Source organism: Aptenodytes forsteri, unplaced genomic scaffold (assembly GCF_000699145.1).
Source record: "Aptenodytes forsteri isolate BGI_AS27 unplaced genomic scaffold, ASM69914v1 Scaffold255, whole genome shotgun sequence".
NCBI classification, from domain to species: domain Eukaryota; kingdom Metazoa; phylum Chordata; class Aves; order Sphenisciformes; family Spheniscidae; genus Aptenodytes; species Aptenodytes forsteri.
In genome coordinates, this window is record NW_008794888.1 from 2,904,283 (window position 1) to 2,917,106 (window position 12,824).

The following is a 12,824-nucleotide window of genomic DNA, read 5'->3' on the forward strand; positions in this document are numbered from 1 at the left end:
GGGGGAGAATAAAAACATTGAAAAAGTTCAAACAGTTATCACAGAAAAGGAACTCGGAGAACACAGTGCTTAACAAAGACCAACTCAAGTGTGTAGCTGATTTGGTACATGGGATATAATTCAAATGAGAAACAGCACCTGGGCAGCTACAGAGTTGGATGGTTACCCATAAGAAAACTGAAGGGTGAGAAATTATGAGTGCAAGAAAGTGGCAAGTCAAAGAGACAGAGAGATGGGAATAAGTAGAGTTGTGTGCATGCAGGCCATAAAAAGGCAGGCAGAAGAAAATTCTGTTGTTAAAAAAAAAAAGATAAAGACCTAGGAGCAGGCAGAGCTTAAGAACAAGAGCACAGGAGTACCAACTTCTTTGACCCAAATTCAGAGTGGATATCGTTGGAGGTAACAGTCTCCACAGAAAGGACCATAGATGAGGCAGTGTTAATAAACAAGGGAACAAAGTTCTATGGGCTGGAGGGAAGAGCAGGAGGTAAAAAGACAACCTCCAGGTTCTTTGAGACCAGTAACATTCCAGAAACATCAAGAAAATAAAAGGAAGACCAGATAATGGAGGACATGAAGAGTTTTGCACCTGAAGGAAAAAAGGAAGTGACAGGAATGGCACAGAGAGGAGGCTGAACCGGAGGCAGATATAATTTAAGGGAAGAAGAAGAGGACAGAGAATATCAAAAGAAGTGTAATGCAGACATGGGTTGATATAAGAGCATGAAAAGCATCAGAAAGCACAGAGATAAACAAGCATCAATAAAGCAATCAAAAATAACAAGCGAAAGGAAGCAGTACCATCCTGGTTGTTGCTTTTTCATAGATCCTGAAACTTCTGTTACCTGAAGCTGTTATATATACTCTCTCCGACACACATTAGTTGTTTTAACAAATTACGTGGTGATTTAAAATGCTAGTTGATAAGGATGATTTGCTATGACATAGTTATATTAGGAAAAGATTTAATCCACTGAAGCTTATATTGCATGCCAAGTCCATATAAGCAGTATTGGTCGAGGCATTTTACACTTGTACACCCTGTAACTATATTAGAAGTTCATGCCAACATACACTAATAAATCTTTTGTAATGTAGAACTGGACTAATCTGAGCCCTATTATCCCAGGAATTTTAATCGTATTTATGGATCATTTGCCAGAACAGCATACCAATTGCTTAATTCTTCTCAAGATATAGTACACAAGAGAGTAAATAACATCATTGGTTAAGTGTTCTTCTGCATCCTTGGATGTACAGATGTCTGGGTTCTTGGGGAGGGAGTGTTTGGGGTTTTTTTTACAGAGCTTGTTTTGTTATTTTAAACCTACTTATTCTTTTTCAAGCCCAACATCACAGCTAATGTCTGATACTTAACTTTACCAATGATTGTTTTCAAGTAGAAGATTTCTGAAGGCAAAGGACTGTAAACAAAACGAGGTCAGCTAATGTATTTTAAACCATATCTATCCCAGGAAGTTACAAAGGGCTTTTGGTCTCCAAATAAGGGTTCAGTCACATCTGCTATATATGGGAACCACAGATTTCAGCTAACACATCAAAGCTCTAGGAGTTGATCTGCCCGAGGGGAGAGGGGGGGGGGGGGGGAATCACTTGAAATTCACTCCTTCCCTGTCACTCTGATATGCTATTAAAAATCCCGGGACGGAGAGGAGGGGGGGGGGGGGGGGGAATCACTTGAAATTCACTCCTTCCCTGTCACTCTGATATGCTATTAAAAGTCACAAATATGCACACTTAAAAAACAAAGGGGCACCAACACTTAGAAAAGGATTAAGAGTTATGTGTAATAATTTTATTTTCTTTGAAACATTTATGGTCTAGTATAATTTCATCTCCTGATGTAAATATGGCAGAATGCAAAACTCGAGGAAGCAGGTTTGTAATCCATCAGGATTACAAATCCATTTCCAAGTGGTGGAATTCTCAGTAGACTGGATCATGAAAAACAAAGATGTTACTCCCCAAAAGGTATCTGAAATCCTACATTAACGTGCACCTTGCACAACTCCTGTGTAGTCAATGGAAACCCAGCAGGACGGGAGCTAGATAAGATTCCAGATAATTTTTATTTTAAACTATAGCATTGCCACGGACTGCAACAGAACACTTTAAAAAGTGCATCTCATAAGAGCTTTCCTCTGCTTAGAAACAGAATGAGCATATTTTAAACTGGGACAGAGCATAGAAAGTCAACAAGAGACTAGAAGCAATAATAGGAAGTCAGAAGAACAGAACTGAAATTTCCCTTGAACCTTTGTCTGTCCTTCAAACAAAAAAGGCCCAAAGCTTTTATAAGACCACTAAAGACTGAAACAGTGTCTGCCTGTACAGCTTACATTTAAACTGAAGAATTTTTCATAGGGGGAAAAAGAAGAGAGAACCAGAAAAAGCAAATGTCCCCACTTCTCCACTTAGCAGTGGATCTGACTTGCACAGGGCAGTCAGGAAGCCTGCTCATTCACCTCACAATCACTGGAACAGCCAGTTTAGCTTAACTAGCACTCTGTCTATGCCCACTTATTATTCATCTGCTAAAAAAAATAATAAGGGGGAGGAAAGTAGCAAGTGACATATTTAATTAGTAAGTAAAAGATAAGAAATGTCTCCTTTTCAATAGCATGAAGATCAAGTCAATAAATCCTGTGCATAGTTCCCTTAATAGATACTACTATTATTCCCTTGAAAATTTTATTCATGATTATTCTCATTCTTGTTCATTTTTCATCACCCTGAATCACAAAAGTAATGCTCGTGCCAAAGAACGATAAAAGATTAGCAAACGTGTGATGACTTTTTTAATCTGTCCATGAAAAAATGGAAACTCTATGTGACATTATTATCTTGTATTTGTCTGTCTTGTGTTTTAAACACTTTCTGAATGTTCCTGCTTCCACAGTTTTCTTGTTACTGTTATGCTGCATTATATTTCTGTGGAGATCCAGCCAGCCTAGAAGTAAAGAGGTTTTAAATTTGCATATCCTTCCAACAGAATTACTCTCAAGATATTTTAGTCAACAAAACCCAATTTATAATCCCAAGTTCTACAAGTAACTGAATGTGGTGTGTAACATCCTTACTTGAAATCACTTCTGGTACCTTTGAACTGGATTACTTGAACTCACCTCTAGTACCTTTGAACTGGAAGACCACATGTACGATGTCAACTTCTAAAAAGATTTCCAAACAGTAGTTCTAAACAATCAGCCAGTAAGCCTGTTGCTGGTAATGGGCAGATTTAGAGAAACTATTATAAAGAATAAAATTACGGGGCACGTGAGTAAGTATGATATACTGGAAAACAATTGATCCTGTGGAATCGTGCCTCACAAACCTACTGTAATTCCTTGAAGGAATAAAGAAGCCTGTGAATAAAAGAAATTGGTTAATAAAGTCTACTTTGACTGCCAAAAGGTTTTGAGCATGAGTCTTCACCAAAGGCAACTGAAAGAACCTAAGCAGCAATGGAGTAAGAGGAAAGGTCTTTGCTGGGCTAAGAAATGATAAAATGTAGAAAACGGAAGCCATAGGGAAATTGTAATTTCTTTTGCAGAGGGAGGTCACCAGTCATCACTGGAATTCTGGTGAGATCTGCACTGGTACAAATGTATAGATTATTTTGGACACGCAGCAAGGTGACAAAGTTTGCTAATGACAGATAATTTCCTAATCAGATTCATAAAGATAAAGCTTGAATATGAAGAGCTGTAAAAGGCCCTTAGCACCCTAAGTGTGTTAAGGATGATAAAATGTTGAATGGAATTCAGTGGGAAAGTTGCAAACTGATGCACAAGAGGGAAAAACAATCCTAGTTTCACATATATAGTGAAACTTTCCGAGCACTGCCACTTAGCAGTGGGGTCTTGGAGTTTTGGTTAAAAATTCCATGGAAATATTGTATCAAAGTTCCATAGCTGTGGGGAAAAAAGCAAACAGAACACTACGAATTAGAAAACGCACAGGGACCAAACCAAGGATATCCTTATGCCCACTGTATACATCTTAAGTTTACCTGCAGCTTGAATATAAAGCATAATTTTTTCCTACTTGCCAAAAAGGATATAGCTGAAATGAACAAGATTCAGAGGTAGAGAACAAGAATACCCACTGTATGAGGTAGATATATTAGAAGTCTATAAAAACATGATGGGTATTCAGAGGCTGAATAGGGAAATTACTGTTCACTGTCTTTCCCAACGTATTACTGAGGATGGTGGTATTAAATGAAGACAGCTGGAGCCAGGTTCAAAACAAACAAAAAGACATAGTTCTTCACACAACATATTGGCAAGCTATGGAACTCCAGGGGATACTAAAAGTTTACTTGAGTTCAAGAAATGTGTGAGCATGTGCAGGGAAGAGAAATCTATCAAAGGTACCAAATCCAAAACCACTGTTTCTGGAACAGAAAGTCCTGGAGCTATGAACTGTGAGGTTCTCAGAGAGTACCCAGGGGATCTATCGTGCACTTGCCCCACTATCAAACATTTCCCTAGGCCAGTATCAGAGATACAAGATACTGAGCCAGTATCTTTAGTCTGGCCCAGCACAACCATTTCTATATTCCTATGTTCCAGGGAAAGACATGGCAATTGAGGTGTCTGAAGGAGATTTGCAGTCCCATGCTGAGATTGATTAAGAGGTCCTCTGACAAGAGACTATGAAGTTATAAATACACATAAGTTCAAACTGAGCAGAATTGCACTAGGAACCTGATGAAGCAAAGAAAACTCTGCCTTCATTAACACAGACAGTCTCCCAAAGTGAGGGTTACTGAGCATGGTGTGCTTCTTGTCTTGGAAATGATGTAACTCACTGCTGTCTTCCAAGAAGAGCAGTGTTTTTCCATAATTGTCTGCTATGTCAGCGTACATCACTATGCCTATCCCAAATATGTAAATTGTAAACCAAGAGAGGAAGATGTATGGTGATGAACATGCTGGGAAGGCAGGAGCATCCATTATAGGAACAGCATCAGCTCCAGTGCTTAACCAATTTACTTCATAGGATCCCTGCTGCCCAGCTCTGTATAGAAGCAGGTGCCAAAAATGTCCAAAGCCAAAGAGCCTGAATCTTGTTTGCTATGACTGAATAAACAGCATAAGAGATTCTTCAATTCACCTGAACAAATTTTGTACTGTGCATAGTGGAAGATAAAGGTGCTATTCTTTACGTTCCTGTATTAAATTAGAGATCTACAGGTGTGTACAGTGTAGCCAAGCAAAGACAGGAAAATTAAAAGGAAATTAAACTAGAAATTGATAATGACATTTTTATGGACATAAAAAGAGGCCCATGAGGGAAATAAAGTCCAAGCGATTACCAGGGAAATTTGTTTATAGCTGATGATACAGACTTTGCTAAAAATGTAAATTTAATCCCCGTCTCAGCAATTGCAAAGGATACTAAAAAGGAAACAATTTAACACTTCTTATCTGCTGACGCAGGCAAGAAAAGGACCCAGAGCACGTCTCAGGTTTGTGCTGAGGTTGCTGCTACTGTAGATGTTCAGGACATAAAGCAGTGCTAGTAACTACTTTTGACAGGACAGACTACATCTCTCACTGACATCCACAGTAAATATGCATCTTTGCATTAGAAGTTAGATGGCTGAGAAATTTCAGCACATCTGCACCCTACAAAATAGAAAACCACTCAGGAAAGAGGAGGAGGAGAGCAGAAGGCAGACTGGGCAATAACCAAGCCCAGTGAGTCACTGCGAGACACTCACTAGCAGCAATGAGGAATTCACTCATGACTACACGCAGAAGGACTGGTGACAGTACACTGAGATCTAGCAGAGGGGACAAGTCTGGTGAAGGCAACGAGGCAACCAAGTTCCTGGAGAAAAAGGTCATCACTTCCTTCCGGAACAAAGGAAGAATGCCAAGACAGCTTTTCATTTTCATATGTTTCACATTTTATATGTTTGGTAAACTTTACTGGCAATATCCAGTCACCTCCATTAAATCCTGCGCCCTGGTGATCTAAGAAGTTGTATTTTTGACATGTATTAGCATAACTACCACAACTGATATTCTAAAGATAAGATCCAGTCACAGTTACCAGACACTGAGCTTCATCCTTAGTAGCACTCACAGAACTAGCCCTACGCTTGCCATGTGGAATCAAGCACCCAGGAATAATTTTCAGCAGAATATACAATGCCATAAGAAATCACTATATTACTGTCATTGTTACAAAACAATAGTTTTGGATTTTCCATATGTATTAGATTTTTCTAATGATCATTTAGTGTACTCCATTAAAAATGTTACATGGCAGTCAACATGGGGGTAAGACCAACCAACCTCCACTTTCTTATATACTAAGAGTTGCCTAAATTTAAGTTGTGATATGCACAACCGCTGTTTAAGCCACACATACACACATGAAGTCTAAAATTTTATATTCACCAAAAATTATTCCTGGAACAGGACTAGACAAGTTAGACAAACAATGGGGAGAAGAAAAGGGGAAAAAGAAGTCTGATTTTTTTTTCCCAAGTTCAAAGTATTTCAGATAACCTTAGCAGGAAAATAGAAAATAAACACTTAAATACCTTTAAAAATTGAACTAAAGAGTGACATCAGCTGGTATAACTGACCTGCATGGCTAACTCTAAGACAGAAACCCCCTAAAGCATAGTTAACCCCCTCACCTAAGCAGCTTAACATCAGGTCTCCACCATGCAAATTCCTATCTCCAAACAGACTCCACACCTGAATGGAATTGCTCAGTTGCATCTCCCCTTACTAATGGAAGGACAAGGTATTTCTCTGCTGTTCCACTCACAGGATTCAGGCATAAAAGTGACACTGCTTTTCCTGGAAAATTTTAATTGCAGGATTGGGACATAAAACTGATATTGCTTTTGTTAGAATAGTTTTAATTGCATTAAATGTGGATGCAAACCATATGGGTATGATTTCTTGCACGTATTTTAATGACTCTGTGTGCCTGCATAAAATCTTTAATAAAGAGAATTTAAACAAGTGAGCTCATTATGTTATCAGGAGAGAAACGGATGAATCTTGAATCACTGAAGGCTCCTATATACTTTTTTGTTTTATTTAAGCAGCCTAGGGGAAAAGGGGGAAGCTATTATGAAAACGAGCAAATTTTTACAATACCTCAACACTCCCTCATGTCACTTAATGCCTGTTTTACATTTTCATTCAATGCACCAAGCTGAGTATTTTTTATCAGCTGATGGTGGCTGCATTAGTTGAGAACATTTTAGAGCTCTGTGCAAGCTCTGAGTTTCCACTAGAAATTAACACATCATTTTTGGTGAGTTGACTAAAAACACAACTTATGAATCCCTGGAGTTCACATTCCCCATAGTTTACCTTTTTTTTTTTTTTTTTAATTAGTGAATCCATACTAGATGATATCTTTTTATTCAGTTACTTTAAAATTCACTTAGCTCAAAATATTAAAGCTTAACCTTTCCCTTTAGGAGTTATTCTCTGCTTGTATCAATTGGTATTGGGGGACATAGATTCCATATGACATTCCAAAACAACACGAGGTTTCATCACTAAAACAACTGCTATCACTTAAGCAAAACTATTTTTAAAGCTTTTCTTCTCCATAAGATTACCAACAAACATTACTATTTATAATTTTCAGTGCATTCAGTCCTCATTTTTCAAGGATTCCTGTCCAAAGTTTGCCATATTTGATTGACTAATTAACAGAGAATCCAAATTTCCTTCCTCGATACCGTGATTCTGCCCCTCTACTCAGCCCTGTTGAGACATAACTGGAGCACTTCATCCAGTTCTGGGCTCCCTTCTTACAAGAGAGACATACTGGAGTAAACCCAGTCAAGGGCCACAAAGGTCACAGAAGGAGAGGCTGAGAGCACTGGGACTCTTTCAGCCTGGAGAAGAGAAGGCTCAGAGGGGTCTTATCAGAGCGTACAAATACCTGAGTGGGGGGGAAGTAGCAAAGGCTTAGCCAGACTCTTCTCAGTGGTGCCCAGTGACAGGGCAAGAGGAAATGGGCACAAATTAAAAGATAAGAAGTATCACTTAAACATAAGAAAAAACTTGATCCCCTTAATAAAATGGGAATAGCAATATTTCCCTGCCTTATCATCAGTTACATCGTGTAATCTCTTACTGGTATACACATTTTTTAAATGATTCAGGAAAGCGATGCTCTCCCTTTTAGGGTCACGCTGAAATCAGTATGGCACAATGGAAAGCATTGTGTAGCTTACTCTGTAGTTTATATTGATTTTACTAATTAAGCAACCTATTGGATCAACTTCTATTTATACTTGGCTTCTCCTGAAAGAAATTATCATGAGGCCAAAGACCCTGATCACAGTAGTGTAACAGCACTCATGTTAATGTTTTTTTATTAATAACTTTTATTGAAAAGTTAAGTAAGGCAAAATAAATATGGTCTTGCAAGGAAACAAGAAACAGTATGAACAAGTCATATTATTTATGAGGCTCATTACAAGACAGACAGGAGGGCGGAGAGAGAGAGAATAAACCATAGTTGGGATTGCTTCGTCTCTCCAAAATGCCACCTAAGTAATGCATAACCATTCTCTTTTACGGCATTAATATAGTCACCTTCCCTACTACTCCTTCTTAGGTAGTCCCACCTCTACAGGAATTGGCTGGGACTAACTATGATTCTATTTTAAATTTTTTTAACAGATTACTGTGGCATTATTGTTGTGATTTATTCACATTTTCATATTGTATCCCTGCAAAACTCCTTCAAATAGTTTTTATTCAGAATGATCATGTGGTGATATTCTTGGAACACTAAATGGAATAGAGCATTCTTGTAACACTAGTCATTTAGCTATATAGTTTGTGACCCTGCAGTTAGCTATTACATATTTATGCTGTCTTACTTTGTTTTAGACCTTTCTGACATGCTTATACTCCGCCTTCCCTAATTCAGGTCATTAGGCCTTGGTATATGAATTAAGTACTAAACAAGGAGAATCTGACCAGAGAATAGGATCATCTCGTAGGAGGGAAACTACTGTAGGACAAAAGAACTTGAACTCCTTCAGCTCCCTCTAACAGTACTTTTTGCTTCTAGTGTTGTTTTGCCATTTGTGAATATTTGGCCACAATCTCCTATTTGTCCTAGTGTTGCCATTTCCTTAAAAACTGGCACTATAACATACGAAAAAAGTCAGTAGTGTGGAATCAGAACAGCAATCAGTAATAAGTAAAATCACCACACAACTGAGTATGTGCATGAGTGTGAGCATTCAAGTTTAGAATTGGTAAATAACACAAATATTGGGCTTCTTGCCCAACCTGCTAGTTAACACTGTTCCTAAAACATCCATACAGAGCTTTGTTTCTTTACAAGATCTTTATCATCAAGTTCTGTGAATAGGAATGTTTAAAGATAGGGAAACACATACTCACGGATGTGTATTCGTTATGCACAGTCAAGGGGAAAGTAGAGAGATCTTTCTTTACACAGTATTTTTCAAATATGGACAGTTACAATCAACTTGGTTTGAAGACGGATGGCATAGTTTTAAAGAAGGCATAAAAAAATTTTCTTGTTAAGTTGATACCAACGCACTGCCACTGGATTCAATTACTCCAAATTTGTGCAATATGTCCAAATATCAGCAAGTATATTTTAAACCTTTCTTTTTTGGGTGGCGGGGGGAGGAGGGTTAAACAAGCAAAATAGTTTGTAGTTTTAAGTTTTCAGATCAGTTCAATTCCCTGCTCTCATGTGTGTATCTCTACCTTGCTGCAATTCCTTCTCTTACAAAAGAACATCACCTCCTTAATACATTCCTTTGGGGTACTGTTCTCTAGTCCCTCCAAATGAAGAAGGACCTATAATGGGACTATGTCCTTTGAGTGAAAATACATATTCAAACTCACTTGCTATAGTCAGTAATACCGCTGTTTCAAAATGGAATGACCTGAACATACACTTCCTCAAGCAAGCACTTTTCACCAATTTCTTTTCCTCTGTAGATACAGTTTCTATCCTCAACAGGCCGCAAGGGATGCCTATTGCACTATCTGGAGATTATCATTAATGTTACATTTCAAAAACATCCACAGAATGCAGTTTGCAGAATTAATAGAAATGATGAAACAGAGTCCAGCATAAGCACATGGCATACTGCTATAGCTTCCAGTTACGCAAAATTCCATGGAGATCTAATTATTTTAAATGAGCAAAGGAGACTTCAGGACCAACTTCAAAATACAGGTAAGTCAAGATTTTAAATTATACTTGAATAAGGAAAACAAAGAATCTAGGGGGAGGGTTGGTCCTATTAAAAAGTCCATAAATACCCTGCAAAGCACCAAAATACCATGAAACCAATATTTTCAGGAATTTCATTCCAATGCCAAGAAACAGAATGTACTCATTGTGACTAATACATTAAAATACTGAAAATAAATTCTAACAGATTAAAAAGATCTTGTAGCAAGTGAAAGGTATAGTAAAATCGTTCCAAACCTAATCAAGCTTAAGAGCAGGGCATTCTTTCCCCATTATTAATAAGAATGTAAGCTGGATAAGTAGACTGGGAAACTATAAATTATGGCCAGTAAAAGTAATACAACATTTTTTACAAATATGTTTTTAATTAAAAATTAAAAGACAGCCATTTTTACTGAAGCAATTTGCTGCACATTCTGAAGTTTGGTCTTCTGTGGTCTCCCACACACATACATTTCCAACAAAATGTTATTAAATGGGGGTGAAACCGGAATACAGTTCTAAATGCAAAATCAAATCCATGTTTTACATGTTTACATTTCTAGGCGGAAATATGAAAATATTTTTAAATCTTGATCACTTAATCCTGTGCTTTGGGGCCAGGAAATACCGCTCACTTCTGCCAATCTGCAGTCCAGTTACATGTGAAAATTATCATTTCACAAGGGTAAAGCAAGCGACAGAAAAATTGCACACTACTTTCAGGCTTCAGCTGAGCTTTTAAAACACATGGCCAAACACGTTGCCATGGAAATGTTCTGCAAATACATCTAGAATTTCTTAAGATGGAGCTGAATATCATTTTTTAAAATAAACTTCTACAATTTCAAATATAATTGCTCTATGCTGTATTCAAGGGAAACAATGGCCATTAGCTAGCATTTATGACACCTAAAGTGATAACAGTATCTCCAATCCCATTTTGTGCTCCACTCCATGAAATTAGGCCACTATCTTCCTATGTAAAATACCCATATACTTGTTTTCTTTTATGTACTGTTTCCTATCCATCACCACAATACATTAGCAGATACAAAAGTATCAGCCTTGCAATAAAGTTGGCAACAGTTAAAAACAAAAAGGATGAGAGATGCTTCAGTAAAATGAATTGGGTTTAAACAATATTCTAAACATTTAAGTTATTAACCTTCTCTTTTACAACCCATTAGTATTAGTACATGTCACCGAGTGTAATAAAAAGGGGAGAGTTATCTTGCCAAACTTTCACTGTTATGTTCAGTGAGCTATTTTTAAAACTGATTTGAAATGAAGAAAAAAAAAAAAACTACTACTGCAAAATGAAGCAAGATCTGTGCTTGCAGAATAGCTCAGTCCTGTTACACAATGTGATACGTTGTTTTAAATAACCTGCCACTGTAGGTAAACAGCTGCCTTATACTGCATTTCATACAACAAACACACACATTCACACAATAGCTTTGTGTGCCATGTAAAGATAAAGCAAAATAAAAATGCAATACAATCTTGTCATTTTACTTTAGAGCAAAAGTATAACCTTTTACCATGAATTAGTTAAAAGAAATCATATTCACAATAAAAACAGGTTGAAAATATATATGGAATAACCTTACATTGTTCAAATAGCAATTAACAACACGTTAGATTTCCAAGATATACGTTGCTCTGCTTATGTAAACAGTCTACCCTATAAATCCTGTAGCAAATCCAACATGAAGCAGTAACACAGACAAAGAGATTGTAAAGAACCTAAAACTGTAAAACAAACCCTTGTGTTGAAAATATTAGTATAAACTATGAGGTCATACCTGATGACTTAGAGACTGTAATGTCTCACCGGTTCCAAGCTGCATGACCTTTCTATTTCCAGAGACCCCCAAAAATTGCATTTCCTGTCTTACAAAAGTACATCACAGACCCATCTATCTTTCAAAATCTTCTGGGCTAGTGAAGAAAGTATTAACAGCCATTCTGTCCATCAGTAAGTGCTGGAGTCATTACCCTCAAGACATCAGATCTTAAATATAGTTTCCTCCGTGCGATTACAGACATCCAGTAGTCAAGGAGGCTGACACAGCTATATCACTGATGCTGCTAATGCCATCTGAAAACAGTAAGCTTACTGCTTAAAGCAATCCTGCATCATCCAAACAGAACAAGCCACATCCTTCAACTCCTCACTTGCGTTTTTTTATAAAATCTAGTGCTGCCATTATAGATTTTGTTTTCATCTGTGGTCAGCTAAAGGAGAAATTAGATATTATGCAACCAGCTTTGCATTAACAAAAGAAAAACAGCAGATGAAGTGACATATCGAGGTTATCAAATTTTGCTTGCATGACCACTCCTCAACAAGCACTACCACCATTCAGAAGAAGCATGACAATCCGATCCAAAGGAAAATTACCAGAAAGAAATTATAAACAGTTCATAGGCAGCAAGGCATTTAAATACCCCTGTGGTACTGAAACAGCTATTTTATGCAGCCTTATGAATCGTTGTCCCTATTAAATTAAAAACATTGCTTGCCTAAGTATTTTCAGTGTTTATTTTCAATAAATTGCATGATCACTGCA

General features: G+C 37.4%; 1 protein-coding gene across 2 annotated transcripts in view; it reads right to left on the minus strand.

The window, feature by feature from the left end:
• SLC4A10 (solute carrier family 4 member 10) overlaps nt 1–12,137 on the minus strand; it is a 126,297-nt gene extending 114,160 nt beyond the window's left edge. For both annotated transcript variants that reach the window (XM_019470925.1, XM_019470926.1), the window contains exon 1: nt 12,057–12,137. In XM_019470925.1, the coding sequence (XP_019326470.1) occupies nt 12,057–12,137 (81 nt within the window). The remainder of the gene's footprint in view (nt 1–12,056) is intronic.
• Nucleotides 12,138–12,824: the final 687 nt, after the last annotated feature.